This window comes from Peromyscus californicus, unplaced genomic scaffold, assembly GCF_007827085.1.
Source record: "Peromyscus californicus insignis strain IS unplaced genomic scaffold, ASM782708v3 Scaffold_3__1_contigs__length_106647218, whole genome shotgun sequence".
Classification (NCBI taxonomy): Eukaryota; Metazoa; Chordata; class Mammalia; order Rodentia; family Cricetidae; genus Peromyscus; species Peromyscus californicus.
The window spans coordinates 47,187,732-47,211,731 of record NW_026294551.1 but is presented as its reverse complement, the minus strand read 5'-3'; the positions used below and the strand labels follow the sequence as shown (position 1 = coordinate 47,211,731).

At 52.5% G+C, this 24,000-nt stretch overlaps 1 protein-coding gene and 1 long non-coding RNA gene across 16 annotated transcripts in view; one reads left to right on the top strand and one right to left on the bottom strand.

The window, feature by feature from the left end:
• Positions 1-12,990, top strand: part of LOC128121377 (uncharacterized) — a 50,260-nt gene extending 37,270 nt beyond the window's left edge. For 6 of the 10 annotated variants that reach the window (XR_008222169.1, XR_008222161.1, XR_008222165.1 and 3 more), the window contains 3 exons: positions 8,527-8,738; positions 8,943-9,076; positions 9,329-12,990. This is a non-coding gene — a long non-coding RNA (uncharacterized LOC128121377). The remainder of the gene's footprint in view (positions 1-8,526; positions 8,739-8,942; positions 9,077-9,328) is intronic. The other 4 variants (XR_008222168.1, XR_008222170.1, XR_008222162.1 and 1 more) reach the window with 4 other exon arrangements.
• The window catches only part of Rph3al (rabphilin 3A like (without C2 domains)), a 147,295-nt gene that overhangs the window by 1,758 nt on the left and 121,537 nt on the right, over positions 1-24,000 (bottom strand). For all 6 annotated transcript variants that reach the window (XM_052756029.1, XM_052756027.1, XM_052756032.1 and 3 more), the window contains 3 exons: positions 21,561-21,735; positions 2,245-2,352; positions 192-338 (listed from right to left, as the gene is read on the bottom strand). In XM_052756029.1, coding sequence (XP_052611989.1) covers positions 192-338; positions 2,245-2,352; positions 21,561-21,735 — 430 coding nt within the window. The remainder of the gene's footprint in view (positions 1-191; positions 339-2,244; positions 2,353-21,560; positions 21,736-24,000) is intronic.

Sequence of the window (24,000 nt, the reverse complement as noted above, 5' to 3'; positions counted from 1 at the left end):
AAGGGGCAGGAGCAGAAGATGGTGGCACCATTCTGAGTCCCTCTGGTCAGGGCTGGGGCTGGCTGACCTTTGTTCCCCACTGCCTGGCACAGAGCTCAGTAAACATGAAGAATTGAAAATGCCATTGGCCACTAGGGAGGGAGGAGGGGACGGAGAGGCTGCTGGACAAGCAGAGACAAGGCAGTACTCACCGGGCACCCTGGGCTCAGGCCGGGGTGGGGTGCCTCCTTGTGGGTCTGTGGCACCTGCCCCAGTCTCACTGGCCAGGCTGCTCTGACTGCCCGAGAGATGGCTGGGTGGACAGGCAGGCCCCATCCTGGGGGACCCCATGCTGCTACCTGCAAGAGACGTATGTGGATGGGAATGGAGATGTCACTGAGCTTGCTAGCAAAGAGCCAGCTCAGTTTTATCTGGAGTTAGGGGTGGTAACTATGGGCTGTCTGCCCAGCAGTCCCCACCCACATGCCTGCCTGTTCTAGCCAGACCTCTACCCTCTGCTGATTGACCTAAGATACACTAGATCAGCAGAAGGGGCTCCTTCCCTAAGTAACGCATCACTGATATGAGAATGGGCAATTAGGAGCTTTCCCTACCTTCACAGAGGGAGGGGTGGGGAAGGGACTGTGTGTGTCTGGGAAGGCAGTGAGAGGGAGAAGGTGGTATTAAGACAGCACTTGCTACCTTCACTACTGAAGACTCTCAGGGCGTATATGCGTGCATTTGTGGTTGTGTGTGTGAGCGTGGAAGCTGGAATCGGGAGGGAGTGACCTGGAGGGAGATGGGAAATAGGGTGACGCACTGCAGCTTCCATGAAAGGGGCTGGAGAACTGGCTCAGTGGGAGGAAGCCTGGCACACTGGGTTTGATCCCCAGACCCCCATGGGGGAAGGAGAGAACTGACTCCCATGAGTTGCCCTATGGCTTTCACACATGCGCTGTGGCCTCTAAGCCGATAAATAAATAACAATAAAAACACTAACCGTGGGGGAGGAGAACAGTCGGGGAGGGTGAGATACGTATGAAAATGACACACTTATTCAAGATGGTCCCACCCAGCTGACAGCCGGTGTGGAGGGAGGAGACGCCTATCCTGAAACCGAGGTTGGCAGGCAATTTGTACAACAGTCTCCTAGTGAAGTCTCTTGGGGCTGCTGGTGCCAAGTCCAGGACTAGTTTTCACCCCTTGCCTCATCACCCGATACTGAGCACTTGGGAAACTATTAAGACTCTGAAGGCACATCAGGGCTCTGAGGGAAAGAGCACCGTGATCAACTAGTAATGTCTGTCATGGCTCTGGACAGAGAGGTGGTAGTGTGTGTGTGCCAGACATTTGCCACTTCTGACTTAGCTCAAATTTTCATTCCCAACAAGGATTCCTGCCATGTCATCTTTGGCCTGGGGTCATAGTCTTAGCTACAGGACAGCTTATTATATCAAGACATCTTATTCCAGTTTGGGGCAGATATTGTTCCTGTTGATTTTTTGAGATAGGGTTTCTCTGTATAGCCCTGGCTGGTCCTGGAACTCACTCTGTAGACCAGGCTGACCTCGAACTCACAGATCCACCTGTCTCTGCCTCCTGAGTGCTGGGATTAAAGGTGTGCCTGGCTTGGGGCAGATATGGTAAGGCCCACTCTTTACACACCAAAATCAAGCCTCCCTGAAACTTCCTTCGAAGGTCCTAGTTCAGACCCAAGAGGACATAGAGGAAGCTGGTGCTGTTCTCTGAAGGCCTTTCTTGTGCCTAAAGAGATGAAAGCCTTCCATCTTCCCTTCCCTCTCTGCTCCTACCTCACTGCCAAGACTAACCCATGTCAGGAGTCACAAAATGGGCTCAACGTGAGAGGGGACTTTGGAGCTGGCCTGCTCCACCTCATTTGTGTTGAAGAGAAGGCAAGGCCAGTCAGGAGGTGATGGCACATGCATGCTGGGGACATCACTGTAGTCGTACAGCCGAAGGATGGTCCAGGGAACTGTACTGTACTTCCGTGGCCCTTTGCTGCTCGAGAGGTAGAGAGCGATGCTGACCAGGGTGTTTCTGAGGAAGAGTGTGCAGAGGGAGTGACCCTGCCTCTTGTCAGCCCTGCGCATCTTCCTCATCCCTCACACACAGACGAGCCTCCAGGCTCCCTCCTTCCAGGGGACCCAGGGACCCTTTTCAGACGCCAATAGAGAAGCTGCCACCAAAGAAACCAAAGAGCCACTTGGCACCTCTGGCAGCAAACAGCTGACTTTCCGCACTTACCCGAGTCTCCTCTGGGCTCGTCACCTTTTGTGCTCTTGGCCACAGCGGGCATGGGTCTGTCCTCCAGACTGGAGGAGCTGAGGTCCGAGTCACTGTCACTGGAAACCACTGGGACAGACAAGAGCAGAGGAGGTCACGATGACTTTCTCCTGCTTGGACAGTGGGCCAGGGAAGGCCTCCCTCTGGCCACCTGCCACCACAGAGTGGCCTAGAATTTCAGTTAACCCTTTTGTTTGGGACATGAGATAAAATGGTATGGGGAACAGGAGCTCCTTTCCACCAGCTGCGGGGGTGAGACCTGGTGTGAGGAGGCCGACATGGAACCCACATTAGGGAAGGCTCATCCCTTAGCCAGCCATCTCCAATGCATCATGGCCTACCTGTGGACTGGAGCCGTTTTGCTTGGTAGGAGTGGGTGACCACCTTTGGTGTAGTCACAGGGACTCCGAGGCCTCTGCCTGGCCACACTAAACACCAAGGCCATGGCTTCAAGGACAAGAAACTTATCACAGGCTTTCACATACATGAACTCACGAAAGTTTCAGAACGGCTGGGAATAGTCCCACCCCATCGCACAGGCAGGAGACTGGGGCATGTGTCCATGGCAGTCAGAAGATGGGCTCCTGACTCTGGAAGGCTGGCTATGGATCCTAACCACTTAACTCTCATCAGGAGCACAGTGGGGTGTCATGAACCACAAAGAGCAAGGGCTGGGAGGCAGCCGAACCCCCTCTTTTCTGCACCCGACACCATATTTGGCTGCTTCATCGACTGTGGGTGTCATAATACAGGATATATTCATCCTTCAAACGTTCTATTTTAATTTTAAGCAGGGATGAACATCCGTGTGCCAGCCTTCTGAGGCAGGCCTGGGTGCTTCTGAGAACCGGCCCATGTGGCCCAACCCGTCCCATGGCCTGTGGCTCTGGGTCCCGTTCTGGTCACCGGAGCTTAAAGACCATGGCAAATAAGACCTGACAGCAGGATCTTCCTAGATTTTTCCATATCTTCCTTCTGCTTTTTACAGTTGTCTTGCCCACGCCTAATTCAATAGATTTTTTAAAAAAAAGGCAAGTTGCTTCTTCAAGTTTCACAAAATCTTGCTTTTAACGAAACAGTTCTGGCTCCTTTTCTGACTCTCTTCATTAATTTACATAGCATGTAACTAAGTGATAATGAAGATAATAAGTAGGTGTAGGACCAAAGGTAAACCGCTCTCTTTTACAGGTGACTGACTCAGGGATGGGTCACCAGGCAGGACGTGCAGAGCTGTGTGCTTTCCTCTGAAATGCCAAGTGCTGGGGTGGGGTGGGGGGGTCGAGGGCTTCCCAAAGCACTTCACTAGGCTATCCGCAAGTGAGGTTTCCTCCTCCAGGCTCAGGAGCCTAAGGTTCCCTCTGCCGGAAGAGGACCACAACCTCTCCCTGTCCAGGCTGGCTACCAGGCTCCAGCTGACCCGCCAGGCCCTTTCTGGGGGCTGCGTTCTCTCTTCTGAGAGGGCAATGAGGCATCCACAGAAGTGCTGGTCAGTTAGGGAACTTCTCTGTGGGAATAAGTGGAGGGAAGGGGCCTCCCACCTGGATCCAGAGCCTTCTAGAAAGTCTGTGTCTTAGCATATGCCATTTTCTGGCTGAGGGTCTCAGATCACAGAAACAAGTAGCCGAAGTTGGAGCTGGCTAAACATTTTAGCCTTCAGCTGTTAACAGTAGCCAGCACACAGTAGGTGCTTGAGGAAGGTCTGATGGTGACAGAGTGCTCACCTTGCTTTACCTGTCCTATCAGGGTTACCACCGAAATGATTTTTTTTTTTTGAGGCAGGATGGCCTTGAATTGCTATGTAGCCAAGGATGATTTTGAATTTCTGATCCACCTGCCTCTACCACTTACATGCTGGGAATTTGGGTACATACCATCATGTTTGTTTAAAGTTTAAGAGTGTGTGCGCGCGCGCGTGCATGCATGCATGTCAGTGCAGGTATATGCACATGAGTACGGGTGCCCATGAAGGCCAGAGGCATTGGATCCCCCTGGAGTTATAGGAGGTTGTGAGCCACCTGATAATAGGTATGGAACTGACCTTGGGTCTTCTACAAGAGCAGTATGCAGGCTTAACACTAAGCCATCTCTCCAGCCCTCACCATGCCTAGTTTTATGATGCTGGGGCCCATACCCAGGTCTTTGTGCATGCCAGGCAAGCACCCACCAACTGGGCACTCGCCAGCCCTCTTCAGTAGATGTTGAGTCTGCCGCTGCCTCACCATCATCACTAGACTTAACTTCCTCCATCTACGACCCTTCCTCATCCCACCAGGATGACCGTAAGTGTCTCCTCCTGTGGATGCGTCTGTAAACTCACTCTCTGCTCAGTCAGGGTGTCTCAGCCACACAGATCTGTTGAAAGACTCCCACCACCTCGTCCACACCCCTGTCCACCAGGAGGAGGCTTGTGTGCATTCCTGAGTGATGACTATGTGACTGTCCCTGGCCTTTCTTCCTCTGCTCCAGCCTCTTACCCTTTTCTACTCTGGCTCGCTCTCTCATACGCCACTGGCAAGACTTCCGGTTTGGCCTTTTCAGACAGAACCAAGAGGAGGTGGGGATGAAGAGGGATGGGGGTGGGTTCATGAGAATTACACGTAAGAACCTGACTGACTTTGCAGTTCCTTTTCGGGTCTGAACTGAACATGAATCCACTGAGACCGGACCCCACCGGCATCCGTGCTACGAACACGTGGTTTTGACTCACTGCTGGGCTGACTAAACACTAACCCCACAGGGCCCCAGACACAGAAGGTGGGAGGCAGTGGGCAGGAAGTGGGGCTGCTGTTAAGATACTGGGAGTAAGTAGCTCCCAGTGCGCCCCTCCCCCTCTTTGGGGCAATAAAGGAACACAGGATGGGAGCTAGCTAATGCTAATGGGGCTAGGCAGTACCTATGAGGGCTGGTGACTAACCTCCACAGTGGTCTCTCCACCTCCCTGGCAGAGACATTTATGCATGATCTATCAACACTTCCTGATCTGGAAATATTCCATCTTCCTGTGGCTGAGCTGGGGACAGTAATTAGGAGCTGGGCTGGGGACAGGGCTCTGAGATGCCAAGGGGCCCAGCAGGGATGATGGGGTTGGATGTTCCAGGAGTTGGTTATGGAGGCATCCCTTGCATTCCGTGGTCTATTGTACATGTTCCAAGAGTGGGTTTGGGAGCAGGCTCAAGTTGCTAGATAGGATTTATGGAGAGTTGTATGTCCTGTCCAAAACAGCACAGCCCTGGAGGTGGGGGGAGGTGCCCATCACCTGGTCCCCAAGGGTACCTGTGCTGTATGAGGGTTAAAAGAAGTCACAGAAACAAGACAAATTCTGGAAAGGTCCCCCGTTACTCTCATTTGACTCATTCTTCGTCTCCTGTGAACCCCAAAGGGTGCAACCATGGAAAAGAGGGAACAGCCTCCAGGGCCAATTGATCTCACCATGGGATCACAGGGCAGGGACCATCCAGCTGTCCCAGAGACTCATTTCTTTCTGTTCCCTTGCCTGGCCTCTTTGTACCCGGGGTTTTAAGCTGGGCCAGGCTTTGGTATCAAGTGTGTGCGTGCATACACAGAAGTCCGAGGTTGGCACTGGATGTCTTCCTCTATCACCCTCTACCTCTTTTTTTGAGACTCACTGGCTAGCGAGCCCCGGGACCTGCCCGTCTCTGCCTGCCCAGTGCTAGGCTTTCAGGTGTGAGCCGCTGTGTCAGCTTTTCACATGGGTGCCGGGCAGCGGAACCCTGGCTCCTCAGGCTCGTGCAACCAACACTTTGCTGACTGAGTCATGTGCCCAGCCCCATGCCTGGGGGTTTTAAGCTGGGGCTAAGCTGTAGCCATCAGGTCTTCGTTCTGAAGACTCAAATCTCATCTCCAGTCTGCTCTCAAAAAGCTAAAGAAGGTAGGGTTGCCCAATGGCTGGCCACTAGGGAAAGAGACCCAGAAGAGGCTGCGAACACCTGAGTCTCACGAATATGTTGCCCAAGTAGCCGTGGCTTCTTCCAGTGGTCAAGGAAGCAGGCTTTTCTCTTTCCTGTTCCCATAAAACCCAAACCTAGGTACTTTGCCACCCGAGTACCAATGCTGCCTTCCCTCTGAATGGTGGCTGGGACTGTAAATCCTCCAGCATCTAAATGAAGCTTTCAGGCTCGTAAATCTTTCACCTCTGCTCTTCATCCTCTACAAGATGCTAGGAGTGGCTAAGGGCCAGACCTGGGACAGGTCAGGGGACAAGTGCTTGTATTCCGCCATGCTTTGGCTTTCTAACGGAGGTAGGAAAACCCTGGGAGACACTCAATGGTCTGAGAGCCTGTGGAAGGTATCCTCACCCGTACTCAGAGGGCTCCACCACGAGGTAGGAGGGGAGCCTCCCATCTTGGTTTCCTTCCCGGCCATCTGACTTCCTGGTCCACTTGCTGGAGGCTCTGTCATCCCTGAGATTTTCCCATCATGCTGGGCCCTCATCCTCAGCAGCGGATGGGCAGCTTAAAGCCAGCCAGGCCTGTTTCTCTGGGGATGGGCAGTTTTATTTTTTTTTCCCCTCTAGCTCATTCTTGGACAGATTTGCAATTTGACTGTCACCATGGAAACTCTTGAGTTTTGGTACATGAGGCGGGGTGTCGGGGCGGGGGGGAACTCTTCCTTTTTGGAAACTCTCCCTTGAATGTCTCACAGGACACATGTGGCAGCTGCTGTCCTGTCAAGACACCTAGCTGGGATGGCTCAGGGGACAGGGATGGGGGCTTGGGGACCTGTCTCCAGGCTCTGCTTAGCCATTACCTCTGTCCATGATCCCAGGCACCTCTTCAAGATTCATGGCAAAAACCAAGAGACTGACCCAGCAGCTACCTGGGTGTGAGGTCAGCCCAGCAGCAGACAAGCTGCTGAGGTGACTCTCTAAAAAGCTGGGAAACCATGCCCCATCCTGGGCCACACCACATCTACCTTCAAAGATGGTGGCAGGCTGTGAGCCTGGAAGACCTTCGGGAGCAGTGGCTGTTCTGCTCCAAGGAGCCCAAAGTCTCCAGAAGCTATGGGAGTTAGGGAAGTAGGGAGATATTTCCAACATCCTGCCAAGAAGCAGCAGATGGTGGAAAATTTTGCATACTAAAAACAACAAAAAATATTTTTAACGTAAAGGAATGATAATCGGGCCTTGGGGAGGGCACAGGCACCCCCAGTAAGTCCTCCCTGGCCACCAAGCTGGCCCTGCCACCCATAATTCAAGAATAGGTGTCTGTTTGGGGGGGGGGCTGTTTTGGTGGCAGCAGCCAGGGATCATGGGATGCTGAAGGGGGACCAGCTGAGCCGTAGACTTGGGTTGTGCCGTCCCCTGTCATTTCCCAGATGTGAACCTTTAGGCTGTTTTCTTTACATCTGTACTTGGTGGAGCCATGGATGAATGATGGATCCTTCTCTAGTGGCTATGAGCACTCAAAGAGAAAAGGGACATCCATCATGGGCTCATGTCCCCTAGTATGGGCCTAGTTTCCATGCTCTGGGCCAAGTCCCACCTCCCAGGGGTGAGGCTGACTCCTGGGGGAGTGTGGACCCTCAATCATGTTTTATAGGAGGAGGAGAGCACTGCATGCCCTCAGAGGATGTTTAGAAGCTGAGCTGGGATCTTTGGCTGGGATCCTCGCTCTCCCATCTTGCCCAGCATGTACATGGTGTCCATGCCCCTGTCTCACCTAATGAGCACTCTCAGGAACCCTCCCCCTCCAGATGGCTAGTTCATCCCTCTCTCCACGAGGGCCCTTCTGTGTCCTCTGGGTCTTTTGCTGCTGGCCCTGGCATGGGGGAGGCTGTCTCACGCATACCCACTGCCTTGGCTTGAACTCTGGTTCTGCTTTGGATACCTCTGGGCAAATACCTCACTCTGCGCCTCAATCGTCTCATCTGTGAAATGGACAGGAGGAAGGAGAAGAGAGAGGCAGAGTAACTCAATAAGACTCGATCCAGCAGGGAAAAAAGTCCAAATACTACACAAGCTGATAAGATTTTTAAAAATCAGGGCTGGAGAGATGGCTCAGCGGTTAAAAGCACTGGCTTCTCTTCCAGAAGACCTGGGTTCAATTCCCAGCACCCACATGGCAGCTCACAACTGTCTAACTCCAGTTCCAGGGGATCTGACACCCTCACACAGACATACACGCAGGCAAAACGCCAATGCACATAAAATAAAAATAATTTTTAAGAATCAGACTTCAATGCAATGCCCAGGGATCCCTTCAGCCCTGTTTCTTCTGCCCATAGCCCACCCACCTGGCTGCCTCCACGTCCTGCTTTTCCTGCTCTGACCTGCCAGGAGCTACCCCAGGGCAAGGCCAGCCTGTGACCAGACTTCATCTCCTTCCCTGAGCCGGCCCCAGCCCTAGATAAAGCCATCTGCTGACTATTCTCTGAGAACCTTTCCCAGGGGGACAGCTGTGCGTGCCAGCGAGTAGTTCACCAGGCCAGCAGGACAGGTGACCTCAGAGTCCCGGGGTCACCTCAGTGATGCCAGCCAGGCACCACTGTCTCCCGGAAGGACACTCAAAGGGGATGTGCCAGGCCTCAGCCTGGACAGGGACTGGAGTGGAGGGTGGGAAGCCACTTGCCATGGACACCGGATGAGTTGTCCCTGAGGGTTGGGAGGGGAACAGTGGGCTCTTCCTCTGCTTTGTCCCCAGGGCTCTAGCCAGGAAGGGGGATTGCCCAAGGCTTGTGGGGGAAAACCTGTCCTTCCAGGAATGGCCATTGGCAGCCAGAAGAGACTCAGTGCCTACCTGCCCTTCCCTCCTGGGACCAGGCGACAGGAGTCATGGTATGCATCCACCGGACCTACTGTGTAGCTAGGGACAGTCACAGGACCCCATGGCATACTAGGGGCGGTACTGGGGTGCTTTCCTTCCCTGGCACCCCTTCCAGGCTGCCCCTAGAGGCTCCGAGGATGACCCCAGACAGGAAGGGGCAAGTGGGCAGCAGAGAGCTCTCTGTCAAGTCCAAGCTGGGGCTAGGAGGGGTCCCAGTGCTGGCTTATTCATTCACATCGATTTTAATTTTCTCTCTCCTTCAGGCTCACAGACAGATAGGAGGCACCAGTTAATGAAGACAAATCCACAGATCAATAGAAATGTGGTTGCCGGTGTGGAAACCCTGTGGTCCCTGACCTGGAATGAGGCGCTCTGGATAGGAGGAGGATGGTAAGAGCTGCTGCCACCAGAGAGAATGGGATATACAGAATGGGGTAGAGCCTGACAGTGTGGGAAAGACAGTATTCGGGGAGAGAAGTCAGAGAGAGCTTCCCGGAGGAGGAGGGATTTACAAAGGGATGCCATTTAAGCAGATGCAAAAGTAGGCCCAGGGTATGCCAGGCCTTCCAGACAGAAGGCCTGTCTAGGGAAAGGCAAGGCCCAGCAGTGGGCTCTTTAGGGATGAGGAAGCTCTTTGGCTGAGGCCCTCGGGGGAAGGAGATGAGCTGGTTTGGGTCTGCTCTGTCCTGCTCTGGGACAGATGACTGCTCTGGTTTCTAGCGGGCACCAAACAGGAGCCATGTCTCTCCTGCCTGTCTGGGCTGGCAGGTGCCATGAGTCTTTGTTTCCTCCTGACTTCAGCTTGTGCCTCTCTCTCAGATGTATTGTTTTGAAAACAGTCTCTTTGGGGCTGGTAAGACGGCTCAGCAGGTTAAAGATCTGGGGTCACAGGTAGGTATCACCATGTGTGTTCTCACACATTTTTAAGTCTCTCTCTCTCTCCCTCTCTCTCCCTTTCCTGGTCTCCAGGTGTCGGGAGTCCCCTTGGGTCTCTGTTCCTATAATCTGTCAGTTCTAAATCTAGAAGAGCCTCGGCCCCAGGGTGTCTGTGTTCAGACTCCGGCAGGAGGATGGGCTACCTGTCTTGCCTGGCTCTGATGACTACTCTGGGGGCAATCAAGGCAGGGCAAGCTGCCTCTTTCTTGTGGGTCCTCTTCTCTGCCAGGCCCCTGAGAGAAGTGAAGGATCAGCTGGGGACCTCGGCAATGCCAACCTTGCTCTGGCATGGACAGGAAGTCTAGGAGAGGAACTGGTGTACAGCAGAGGCTGCTCTATTACCCCCAGGGCTTTATTGGAACCAGGCAGGGAGGGAGGCCTGGTTCACTCACTTTACCCACGTTCCCAAAGGCCATTCAGTCTAGAATGCGTAGAATTAAGTTGTAGGTTTAGCCAGCAAGTCAGATGGGCGGCTGCAGAAAGTCATACTGTACTTGTACAGAGAGCTCAGCCCAGCTGGCCCCAGGGGCATCTCTGTGCCCCTGGGCTGCACTTGAGTCAGACACAGCTTCCATGAGGGCCTGGCACCTCAAGACCTCACCTTGCATCTGGAATTGACTAATCCGCTGAGGCTATCATCGGGTTTGGGCAAATTAGAGGCGACAGCCATGCCCCTAACCTTTGTGGTGTGGCTAATGAGGGCCTTCTGCTCTGGGAAATCAATTTCTAAGCCAGCAAAGACGTTGGGACAGGCAGGGGGCTGCTGGGAGAGACGCAGAGTGGAGACTCTTCCCTGTTTAGAGGCCCCGTTTTGAGGCTGCTATTCAGCATAACCAAGGGCTCAAAAGGCAGGATGAGGCCACATGCATGGGCTTTCCTTTTAAAGCAGGGCCACGGCCATGGCCACACAAGAGTGGTGGCCTCTATCCCTGAGAGCTAGCAGAGGCGCAGTTCCAGAATGCTGCAGGCATTTCCTTCTCTCTATGCGGAGACTACCACACACGCTGTTCGGACTCTGTATCTTGCGTCCCCTTCTGTAAGTGAGCAAGGGCAGTGCCCAATTCCAGGCTGTCCTCATGAAGTTCCAGATGCACAGAGCCCCACACAGACTACCATGAGCAAACCCGGAATCCGTGGCAGCTGTGACCGGAGCTGTTGGATGCCTCCCCTGACTTCTGTCCTTTCTGCCTGCACAGGACAAAAGCTAATGGTCCTAAGCCCTCTGCTGGGCCTGGCAGAAAGACAGCCACAGAGACGATGGGCAGCTGGCTCAGAGCCAGGGGTGGCCTCGGGTGAGGCCACGGTGGGCTCGGGAACCCCAGCACCCCCAGCAGTTTCTCTTCCCTAGCCTCTGCCATTCAAGTCCTCCACCCCGCCCCCAGCTGAGACAAACTATGACTCTCTTTTACCTATTGTCCTGACCCAAATGGCAGCCCCGCGCTGTGAAGACCAGGTTCAATGACTTGGAGGTGCCTTGTGGGACTAATGGTGCCTTCTCAGATGATTCACACTGGCTCTTCCTCCTTCTCTCTCTAATTGGTCCTTCTTGGTCTGTGTGTCCTTGTGTATTGTTTGGGAGCTTCAGATATCTTTACATTAAAAAAAAGTAATAATCCCAGTTACTTCCCACAGCATCGCAGGGCCCTAAGGTCCCTGCAAGGAGCAAAGTTGGCAATGATGAACATCATATGGTGATGCTGGGAGGGAGGGGGAGAGAGAGAAAGTTAAGGGGGATAGTGTTGGCTGACACACAGAAGGCTGGTCTTTGCTGTATGGGAGGCCTCCCTGATCGACTGCCTGTTTGAAATGCCTCTGTTAAGGCCCTTACCCTTGGAGGGGTCCTTGAACTCCAAGATAAGAAAACTAGAAGAGAACAGACCCTGTTCTAACGGGAAAACACCATTTCATAACCAAGGTTTTCGCTCCCAGGAGCCCCACAGGCCCCAAAAGCTACAGACCGTCCCAGGAAACCTTGTCTTGAAGGCTGGGAGATGGCTATGCGGTTTCCGCTGTGCTCACAGCAGGCAGAGCTGCAATGGGCAAGGGCTATGTATCAGGATTAGGTGTAGGGACTCACACATGTGACATGGCCAGGCCCCTGCCTTCCACTACAGCGAGCTAGGGGGCTGACATGAGAAGCGCTGGGAAGCCCGCTCATTTTTCTTCTGACAAGTGCCTCTTAGAGCCCTGCTTTGATTGTCTTTCTTTTCACAGAGACATGGACCCCAGAAGAATTTCTACTTTTCGTTTTCCTTTGTGGTTTGGCGATGGAAGCCGAGGCTGGGTGCGTGCGAGGCAAGCACCCCACCACGGAGCTGCACCCCAGGTCTCCCTCCTTAGTGATCGTGTACAGCAATACGGAAAGACTGCCGGAGACAAGAGGGAGGGCCGGGGACTGTGGCAAACCGAGAACACGCCATCATTAAAAGGGGATACTGCTGTTGCCTCCGAGAGGGCGCCATTGGCAGATCTTCTGATTTTTAAAAGAATTTTTAAATTTTTAAAAGCCAGAACTCCATTCTTTTTTTTTAAAGTGAGAATTCTCTGCAGTTAAAAAATTTGACAGTGCATTTTAAGTAGCTAGCCAGATCAGGTCACTGCTAGATTGTGACCTGTCACATAGGCAGAGTCTCAGCCCCCACGGACAGGTGACATTCTACCTGCTAACATGGATGCCCTCCTGCTCTGCCTTGTCTTTCATCTGCTACAGCCAGCAGGGGCCCCAGCCCCTACATATCCTCCCAGGTACTCTGAAGGCTGTGGGAACTCAGGTACCAGGGCCAGCCAATGTGACAAAAAACGGACAGGTCAGAGTCCACAGAGGAAGTGTGCTACTGTGTGTGTGTGTGTGCGTGCGCGCGCTTGCTCCAAGGAGCTTCCAAACTGCTAATTTCTCAGGAACAGAGAAGGGAAGGAAGGAGGCAGAGCAACAGCTGGCTCTGGGCAGTGAGCAATCCTGTCTGAAAATAAAACATTTTACAATCCACAACCGAGGCTCATTAGGAATGAATGGATCGACGGGTATAAATAGCTTGCCGCGTTAAGGAGTCAGGAAGCAGCGTCTGCGCTCGATGGAAAATCAGTGGCTCTGGAACCTGCTTATTAGCTCAGTCGGCTGCTGCTCCGTGCTAACGAGACAGGTCGCAGGTTCAAAGCTGCATGGGCCGTGTGGCTTTCCCAGCCTCAGGCCACAGTTACCTCCCACCCCAAGACTGGAGCCAACGTGGGGGCATAACAGGAAACACACTCATAGCCCCCGTCATTAGCTTCTCCCGTATCTGACGCAGAAGATCCTTCCCTGTAATATCCAACCTCCTCTCGAATGCCCTCACCGACAGGCAGCTCACTACCCTGTCAGACAAAATACTCAGTTCTGTGGTTGGATGGTAATTAATTGGAAGACACTGGCTGTGCCATCCATTATATCTGATGGTGGCTGGATGCTAAAAGGGTGCTCTGGGCAGAAATGAGGGACCGGTTGCTTCCCTCCTGATTGTGGATATGGGTCCTAAGAGAGTGGATGGGGTACAAGCCGGTGCAGAAACTCACCCTGGACTTAGCCTGATGCAAGCTACCCAGCAGGCAGAGGGAGTGGCCAAGAGTACAGACAGGCAGGGTAGCTCTGGCTGCCCCTCCGCTGTCACAAGACCCCCTCTTCAGTAGCCCAGCAGTAACTCCCTCCCTTGAAAAATCCTCTGAACCATCAGGCAGGGCAAAGCCAGCCACGTGGTGATGGAGAGGAGAGCTTCACCATGTGCTGCACTCAGGGGGAAGAGCCTGGGTCCTTGGCCCTCCGTGCAGCAGACAGCCTACGTGACCTTGTGCAGCCTCCCTCCTCATCCATCACCAAGAGTCAATTTCACCGTCTGCAGCTGCCTTGAGCTTCAAATGAGATAATGACCATGAATCACAGGGTGCCCTGGTCAAGGCCAGTGCAGCCCCAGTGATTCGGCTTCTCTAGGAGCTGCTGGCCCCATGTGGGGAGGCTAGGTCAGCTGTGGCGGAGGGGGGGGGGGGATTACTCGAGTAAGGGCCACCCTGGTAAACCTCTGCAGATCAGCGGAGTCAGACCGCTCACCCCAAATGGAACCCGGATGCTTGCTTCCACAGGACCGCAGACTCCTCCCGCTTCAGTTCAGGATTTTAAAAACATTTGCTTAAAACCTAGTAGCTGCGGAAGTGGCAGCAAAACCCCAATTTTTCCTGAAATTACCCAAATGGAACAAATCCAAGACCCTGAAGTACTTTCTAGGGCAGATCTTGAAGGCAGCCAGTGTATCATCCAGAAGGTAATGCCTGATTCGTGTGGACCCAAGCAGGTGGGAGGCGGTAGCAGAGGACTCTGGGGACAGGCTGTGACCCAGGCTTCCTAGAGAGGGAACAGACTAACCTCTGAGCTTCAGGGAGCTTGAGGCAGATGCAGCTGTGTCAAGCTCTGGCCTTTCTGATGTCTGCCATCTCTAAGGGGATGGAGAGGTAGAGAGTATGTGTACCTTGTGGGTGGGGGGAAAGGGGTGGGGGGAAAGGGGTGGGGGGGAAAGGGGTAGCCCCTGCTAAAGGGACAATGAGCCATGAGCCCCCAGCACTGGTTCTCCTGCTTGAAACCAGGCAGTAGACACAAAGGCTGGCTTTACTGACCCTGGGGCTGCCCTAGGCCATGCTATGCCTTGCAGCCTCGTGGGGTAAGAACCCATGTCTCATCATAGATGAGCCTCCCTGGAGTCACTAACTGGCATCCTTGTCTCAAATCGGTACCCAAGGCCCAGGAGGTCAGCCCACCTGTCCCACAGCTCTTACCACTCTCCTTAGTAACCCAGAGGGCAGGGCTACATCTACTCCATCTCTAATACTCCCGGTGATTGACTGATTTTGAGACAGGATCTCACTGTGGTGCCTAGGCTGGTCTTGAACTCTATGCTCAAATGATCCTCCTGCCTCAGCCTCCTAAGTAGCAGGGAGTAAAGGCACAGGCCATCCCACCTTGCCCATTGTTTTATTCTTAGCATTTAGGTCTATAATGTGTTCCTGGATGCACATGGAAATTGAATCACGCCGGCTCCGGTTATTGAATCAATATGCCTTGTCCCACTGAGCTGAAAAACCCCGTGTTCAGCTTTCCATGCGTTCTTGGGCCTACTCTACTTCAATTCCCGTCCATTCATCTATGTGTATATTCATTCTATAATAGCTACTCTAAGTTCCTCACAAGCTTTTAAATTGAGACATAATTCATATCCTATAAAATTCACTCTTCAAGGGGAGTACAATGCAGTGGTTTTTCGTACCATCATAACACTGGTTAACTGCCATCGCTACTCAGTTTCAGAATATTTTCATCCTCTGTCCTCATTGGCAGTCTCTCCCCTTCCCCCATCCTCCCCACCCCCGGCTCATGCGTCTTTCTATGGGTTTGCCTAGCCTAGCTGTTCCCTATGAAAGGGATCATACAGTGTGTAGCCTTTGACTCTGGCTTCCTTAACTTAAGCATGAAGTTTTCCAGGTACATCCATGTTATAACACACATACACATTCATATTCTGTCTCTACACACACACAGGGAACCAGACAGACCTTATATAGCTATAAAAATGGAAGAATTAAGATTTTTTTCTCCTTTTGAGACAGCTGGCTGGCTTGGAACTTGCTATGTAGACCAGGCTGGCCTAGAACTCACAGAGGCTTCCTCTGCCTCCCAAACACTGGGATTAAACACCTGGCAGGATTGAGGTTTTTTCCTGATTTTCTGCTCAGGGTTTATTTTTTATCCTTTTTGTGGGTTGAATGTTTGTGTCCCCAACCTTAATTCATGTTGACGCTCTAAACGCCAGGTGTTTGGAAGAGTTAAAAGAAGCCCTAGGGTGGGGGCTCGATTCAATAGGGTGAGTATTCTCCTGAGCAGAGACCAGAGTTCTAACTCCACTGTCCTCACATGCACACACTGAACAAGGTGGCCACCCACTGCACCACAAGTTTAGTCAGCACCTGATCTTGCTCTACTGACCAGACCTGGGAGAAAATCAGTTTCTGTAGCTTAAGCCACCCACCCAGTCTGTGGTAATTTGTTACAGCACCCTAAGCATACCAACACAATAATACTTTAATCTTCTACTTGCTGGTCCCTATAATTTCCATTTCAAGTCTCCTTCCAGGCATCAAATAATTTTTTGTTGCAATTACAAATAGGTCTTCTCACTTCCACTTTTAATTACTTACTACAGATTAAAGCTATTGATTTTTAAAATTGATTTCTCTCTCTCTTTTTTTTTTTTTTTTTTTTTTTTGGATAGGGTTTCTCTGTGCAGCCCTGGCTGTCCTGGAACTTGCTCTGTAGACCAGGCTGACCTTGAACTCAGAGATATGCCTGCCTCTCCCTCCCAAGTGCTAGGACTAAATGGGTGTGCCACCACCGCCAGACTAAATTGATTTACCTTAAGTCTTGTCAATTTCTAAATTTCTTTATTAACCCTGGGGCGTTAGTTGGAGTGGGCTGAGTTCTTGGTGTACACATCCACTGCAGAGAAGATGGATTTAGTTCCTTTTGTTCGTTTCCACTATTGAGAGAAAGCTGCTTATTTCTTGCTTTACTGACTAATTAATAACTAATAAGGGGCAGGAGAGATGGTTCAAGTGGTTAAGAGCGCTGGCTGCTCTTGCAGAGGACTTGGGTTCAGTTCCCAGCACCCACAGGGTGGCTCACAACTGTCTGTAACTCCAGTTACTTGGGATCTGACACCTGCTCTTACCTCTGTGGGCACCACTCGTGGCACACAGATACACACGCAGACAGAACACTCATGCACATAAAATAAATCTAAAACAAAACACCTAATAAAGGCTGGAGCCTGGGAAGGTGGCGGAGCACTTGCCTAGTTCACTCAAGGGCTGAGGTTTATTCCAAGCACCCGAAAAAAAAAAATACAACACACAACGAAACAAAGTCAAACTATGATCAAATATGATCAAATGATGGAGGTTCTTCAGGGCTTTATCAGTTAATAAGATTTTCTTTTTGTTTTGAGGCTAGGGCTTACTCTGTAGCCCAGGCTAGTCTGGAACTCACTAGAACTTCATATGAAACCGAGACCAGTCTTGAATCAGAAGCCTCTGCCTCCCAAGTGCTGGGTCCCTCTAGCAGCTCCTGGACCAGAGGCATCTGTGATGTAATGAAAGCGTGCACTACAGTGCCTGGCTTCAAGAAACAATTTGAAAAACGGGACATCTGAATTAAAATCAATAAGTAATAGACATAGGAAGGCCTACTCGGATGTGGACATCAAAAGGATGAAATGTTTTTCTTCCCTGTGTACTGGCCACGGTTAGAACCCCCAGCAGTATCCCAGGCAGCAAAGATGTACAGCTTCACTGCCGCAGGGTAGATGACTAGGATATTACATAGCCCGAGCTTCAGTTTGCAGCTTCCAGGCCTAAAGATATTTCAAGGTAAAATCTAGAAACAATTAAGGCCCATCGGTAGAGAACAATGAAAGCATAACCCAATGTTCATGGGATTTGATTCAGCCACAAAAGCGAGGTAAAACCTAGATCCAATGGCCCGGAAGGAGCCCATGGCATTCCAGTGACAGGCGTGGCGTGATGGCACATGCCTTTGATCCTGTCACTTGAGACAGAGGCAGTCAAATCTCTATGATTTCAAGGCTAGCCTGGTCTTCACAAAGAGTTCCAGGCCAGCCAGGGCTACACAGTGAGACAGTCTTAAACAAATAAATGCAACTGCGAAACTCAACAGCGTCACAGGCAAGACAGAGCCTGTTTATTTTTGTTGCGAAGCAAATTTAAATGCCTAAATTCAGTGGGTGTGTGGTCAAGGGCTATGGTTTAAGGACAAACAGAAGAGGTTACTGGTTTTCATTCCTTGCTGAATTATTTAACTTGAATTCTTATATTATTAAAAATTAATAAAGAAAACCGTGGAAGAGGATGGGACGGCACCTATCTCGCAAACATCAATCAACTCCTAGATCCCTGCGTATACTGGAAAGTTCATCGCTTGGGGCCAGGGAGGTGTCTCCGTGCACTTGCTGCACAAGCCTGGTGACTTGAGTTCAATCTCTGGCACCGACGTAAAGGGTGGAAGGAGAGGACACACCCCACACAGCAGACCTCTAGCCTCCACATGTGCATTGTGGCAGGTGTGTGCCTGCACACACAAATAGCATACATACACACACACGCACACAAATAAAATTAAAACCAAAACCATTTATGACCTATCTCTGTCGCTTGCCTCCATTTCCAACAGGGCGTAAGAAAGGAAACAAGGGAGGGCGGGAGGCATAGGTGCTGGAGCCCAAGGCTTGGGATGGGGGTGGGGAAGAGGGTCACAGACAGAGGCTGAGGAGAGCTGGTGAGCTGGTGTTAGCCACAGCTTCGTGCCTGTGGGAGGAACTGTGGCAGGAGGAAGACAGTGGAGTCCCTGAAGACCTGGGGCTGGGAAGAGAGCTTCCCTGTGAGAGCAGGTGGCCTTACCAGCCTTCAAGCATCTCTTGGGTCCTTCTAGCAGCTCATGGCCCAGAGGCACCTGTGCTGTAATGAAAGCTCCCTCTACAGCCTCCTTTGCAGGCTCAGAAGCAGGCGTGTGGCTCACGCACTTGCTCGAATGTCTATGGAGCATCTCTTCTACGCTGCTCCTGTGCTATGTGCTAAGGTACTGGCCTGCTGAGGACAGATATGGCCCCGTCACAGGACTTTTCAGAGTGGTAGGAATGGTACCCACAGTGATGGCTGCTCTGACCCCTCCTGAACTCAGTCAGCTCAAATGTGGTGCTGTGAGAGCTATATGTGCTAGCTGGCCCTAGGTCAGAGGCAGAGCTGTGAGTCCAGTCAGCTGCCAAGCCTTGGGGACCTGGTGGTGAGCTAGGGGGAAGGTGGGGAAGGCACTTTCAGAGCTGGAAAGCACCATGGGGATGGGGTCGTTAGAGGACTGGACAGATGGGGACAGCCCCACACTACACTCTCACAGCTGCCTGCTGAGGGCCAACTGCTCCCTGGAGTCCAGCAGCTACACAGAGGCCAGAATGGCCGCCTCTGCCAGCTCCCAGGATTCCTGAGGCAGGAGTGACAGAGCCCTGCCCATAGGCTGCCATGGACCTCGCCTTGAGGTTACACGAGCTACTGTGAAGATAAGGGAGGAATTGGAAGGTCCCGCAGTCCATAGCTCAAGAGTGTCCTTAGGTAAGGATGGTTCCCCCACACCAGCTGGTCTAGTCTCACACACGTACAGTAGCTAGGGCTAGGCCCTGTGAGGACATGGCCAGACCTGGGGCAGTCAGGGGACTGCCCTCAGCCAGAAACCAGAGGCTGACTAGAGAGCACAGAAGCTGCCCGGCAACGGGCCGCAGCCGTTGAAGAGCACATGCTATTGGGTTCTTTTGCAGCTCTCCGGCCAACCCTGCATTGTGGTTTCTGCACTGACATGACTCCACTGTCCTTCTTTCCTGGGCTCTCCTCCTCTGCCTCAGCCCCTAGCTCTTCTTCCGAGTTCAGCCCCGTCCTCCCCAGTACCACATAACCTAGTGGCCTCTCTCAGTGTGGGCACAGATGCAATCACCAGCAGTCCTCCTTCCCTGCCCTGTTTGCTGCCTGTGGGCCCTCAGGCATCAAGTCACTCGGGGACCGTGGGGCTCCAACAGGCCTGACATAGCAGTCTGGGGGCTCTGCACCTCACTACCTCAGAGGGAGAGCCTGTCCCTGAGAGAGCCTCTATGCTGCCTGCTGATTCCAAGTGCGTGGGGATGCTGGCCTCTGCACTTGTACAAGCAAAAGGCCGTCTGTGTCTTCACAGCTGAGGAGGTGCTGGGAGTGCAGCTGTGCCCAGGGTACATGTGTGTCTGCTTGCGTGCCTGAGCATATATGCTGATCTACATGCATGTGAACATGTGTGAGCCATGTGTGCCTGTGAATGTATGGATGTATGCACCTGTGATATATGTGTGCATATGTGCACGTATGTGCTGATTGAGAGCAGGTGTGTGGTGAAGACTCCACCATGGGCACTTGGGTCCCAGCTGCTTACACAGGCCTCAGGCCTCTTCACAGCCACACACAGCAACATTCTGAACCTGCCGGTCCATTTGCTTCCGTTTCTGAGGTCACATTCCTTTCTTTAGGCGGGGATAAGAATACATCCAGAGAGAGGGACAGGATGGGAGATGACTACTTCCTCAGGTTCAGTGGCCACGGCATCCCTGTGAGGCAGTGTCCCAACCAGGCTGTCCTCATAGTCCCCCTACACACAAGGACAGGACATACACACACGCCAGGTCTTCCCCTGTATCCAGCCCTGCCCCCTCCACACCTGTCTGTGATGTCAGCGAAGCTAGACATGGGCCTGAGTCATGCCAGGGGGAGCCGCAGCACCAGGATGGTGGGAGGGATAGCTCTGAGGAGAAGTGCCAGGTGACACAGGATGAAAACCACCTGAGAAGGGACAGCGAGTGCCCAACATGCTTCTGTTTGCAAGGGTGACTCACAGGGGTTTCACCCTCTGAGGCCTGCTGCTGGGTGACCTTTACTTTCCTGTCACAAACATGTGTTACCCTTTTGATAAGGAAAGAACAGCTCACATGAGGTGAAGACAGTCAGCCACCTCCCAAAGCCTCTCAAAGCTGCTGCCGGGCCTGTGATCTTGAGGCCACCTCTTCTGAGACAAGCCACCAGCAGGTAACCCCTCACCCCTCTGGCCGAATGAAGTGTGACCACCGCAGGGCAGAAGAAGCCAGACCCCAAGGGGAAGGGCCTGCCCTGGAGCCCAGCTCTGGCCCTGTAGCCTCGGCCTCAGGCTATGTGGCTATAAGATAACCTATTGAATCTCTACTTTGAGAATGTCCTACAGCTTCTGTGAGATGAGGGACTTTGAAAACCAGAGACACAAAAGCACCCACAAGACAGCACACAGCCCTCTACAGCTTCAGCTGCCATCATAGCAGGATGCACTCACCTCTGGACAGTCACCCCAGACACCAAGTCACCCTGCATATTAGGACCTAGAGAGCCAAGGATCTCCCACTCCGGAGAAACAAAGCATGCAAGGGAAAAGGTGCCGCAGGCCTGCTTGAGAAAGATGACCGGAATACCCCTAAGGGCTGGGGATGGCTCCCTGGGGAGATACTTGCCTACTCTATACCCTGGGTTCCATCCTCAGCACCACAAGCAAGAAAAAGACAAAAGCTTGGGCTACAGAGATGGCTCAGCGGTTAAGAGCACTGGCTGTTCTTCCTGGGTTCAATTCCCAGCACCCACATGACAGCTCACAACTGTCTGTAAATCCGAGATCTGACACCCTCACATAGACATGCATGCAGGCAAAACACCAATGTGCATAAAATAAAAATAAATTCAAAAAAAGACAAAAGCTTTTGGAGTGACATCTCATTCCTGCAAAGAGCCACAGTGCTGTTTATGGCATTCTTGCACCTGAGCTACTGTCCTGCTGGGAAAGCATTCCCAAAGGACCCTCTGGCTGTGTCTATGTAAAGCAAGAAGCCACTGTGCTTGCGGTCAGAGATGTCCAGAGCCCCACAGAGGACACAGGGTTCTTACCTCTCCCTCGGGCCCATGTGTAGACCCGGCTGGCTTCAGCGCTCTGAGGCTGGGGTTCTGTGGGTTCCACAGGCAGAGGTCGGAAATGGGGATCATCAGCCCGGCCGGGTGTCTTCAGGGGCAAGATGTACTTAGGGAGCCCCTTGTAGAACCAGGCCCCTGACCTCTTCCAGACCTGTGAAGGAGAGATGTGTGCTTAGAGTAGAGGAGTGGAGGTGCCTTCCTTCCCTGCACGCTGCTCTCCATGAAGCCCTACTGTTCCTCATTTCCTGCTCGTCAGTGATGTGATGGGGCAAGAAAGTGAGATCCAGAAAAGAGTATAGATGAGAATTCTCTTCAGTCCTCTTGAGCCAATGGGCTAGGGCGGACCCAGGATGGACACATTGCAGTAAGTCTTATGAACTCTCCATCCATGCACCCATCCATCTACCCACCCACCCATCCATCTCTATCCATCTATCCATCTATCCATCCATGCATCCATGCGCCCATCCATCCATATCCATCCATGCCCATCCATCCATCCATCTATCCATGCATCCATGTGCCCATCCATCCATCCAATCCATCCATCCATCCATCCATCCATCCATCCATCCATATCCATCCATGCATCCATCCGTCTATCTATCCATCCATCCATCCATGTATCCATGTGCCCATCTGTCCATCCATCTGTCCATCCATCTGTCCATCCATCTGTCCACCCACCCACCCACCCATCCATCCATCCATCCATCCATCCATCCATCTATTTATAGTCCTGCTATGTAGACGAGGCAGGTCTGGAGCATCCCATCCTCTTGCTTCCACTTCACAAGTTCCAGAAGATTTGTGTGTACTGCTGTGCCCAGCTCACCTCCACACCTATTTTAAAACTGACCCCACATTCTCTTGCTTCTCTCTGTACACTAGGATTGCAGCAGGGTACCACACCTTAGAGCATGTCAGGAATGCTATGAAAACCATCCATTGCTACTGTATTGCCCCATCACCCACCAGAATCCAAGAGCTTGCCTAGCTACCTCCTGCCCAGCCCAACCCTTCCCCACTTCTAGCACACAAAAGCTCACAAGCAGGAAGTGCTTAGGTTCTTGACCCATTCACCTGGGCTGGGTCAGCTGCCTCACCTGCCTCACCTTCTCTATCTATGGGTCTGAGGCTGGGGCTGAGCAGGACAGACCTACCCAGTCTCAAGCAGCTGTAAACAGCTCATCCAGTGCCAACCAGTCATGGAGCCTCCTGTGATCCCATGCTCTGGCCCCAGCTTCTCAAGGAGAATGTCCCTGGTCCCTCACTATTCTAAACTAGCTCCTCTATAGCATCCCTCTGGCTCATGTCATTGTCCCTCAGCAGAGAAGCCCAGTAGTGCCACAGTGTCTCAGGCTTGGTGTGGCTGCCCCAGAGTACAAACACACTGTCTCCTCCTCCTTTTCTACCTCAGTTTTGTGCTTCTGAGGACCCGAGCCTCCCATGAGCCCCCAGATTTCCCATGAGCTCCCTGTATTCCAACACAGCCTTCATGGCTTCTCAGAGCTGCTGGGAGGAGACGGGTAGATGATGCTGGCTGGGTCCCATCTCTTCCCCTTGGAGAAGAGCTGAAGTGGGAAGAAATGAAGAGATCACCCCAGGGCTGGTTGAGAAGGGTACCCAGAAAGCTGGACAGATCCCTAGAAGTTGAGGGTGTCCACCCTTGTCTAGAACAGGAATGACAGGGAAACCTCCGGGAACCCCTCTGAGCCCTGTCATCTCCAGGGTGGCTCCCCTGGCTCCCCTTTCTTGCCTGCCATTGGAAGAGTCAATGGCGGAAGAATCAAATGACTCGAGTAGCTGTTTGTTCAAGGCGGGACCAACCACAGCTTCCACGTGCATTGGCTGTACAGTGTAGGGTGAGTATAAACCTCTGGGAGCTGTGCAGTGTGGGGCGAGTATAAACCTCCGGGAGCTGTGCAGTGTGGGGCGAGTATAAACCTCCGGGAGCTGTGCAGTGTGGGGCGAGTATAAACCTCCGGGAGCTGTGCAGTGTGGGGTGAGTATAAACCTCTCGGAGCTGTGCAGTGTGGGGTGAGTATAAACCTCTCAGAGCTGTGCAGTGTGGGGTGAGTATAAACCTCTCGGAGCTGTGCAGTGTGGGGTGAGGCAGTGTGGGGCGAGTATAAACCTCTGGGAGCTGTGCAGTGTGGAGCGAGTATAAACCTCTCGGAGCTGTGCAGTGTGGGGTGAGGCAGTGTGGGGCGAGTATAAACCTCTGGGAGCTGTGCAGTGTGGGGCGAGTATAAACCTCTGGGAGCTGTGCAGTGTGGGGCGAGTATAAACCTCTGGGAGCTGTGCAGTGTGGGGCGAGTATAAACCTCTCGGAGCTGTACAGTGTGGGGTGAGTATAAACCTCTGGGAGCTGTGCAGTGTGGGGTGAGTATAAATCTCTGGAGCTGTGCTCATT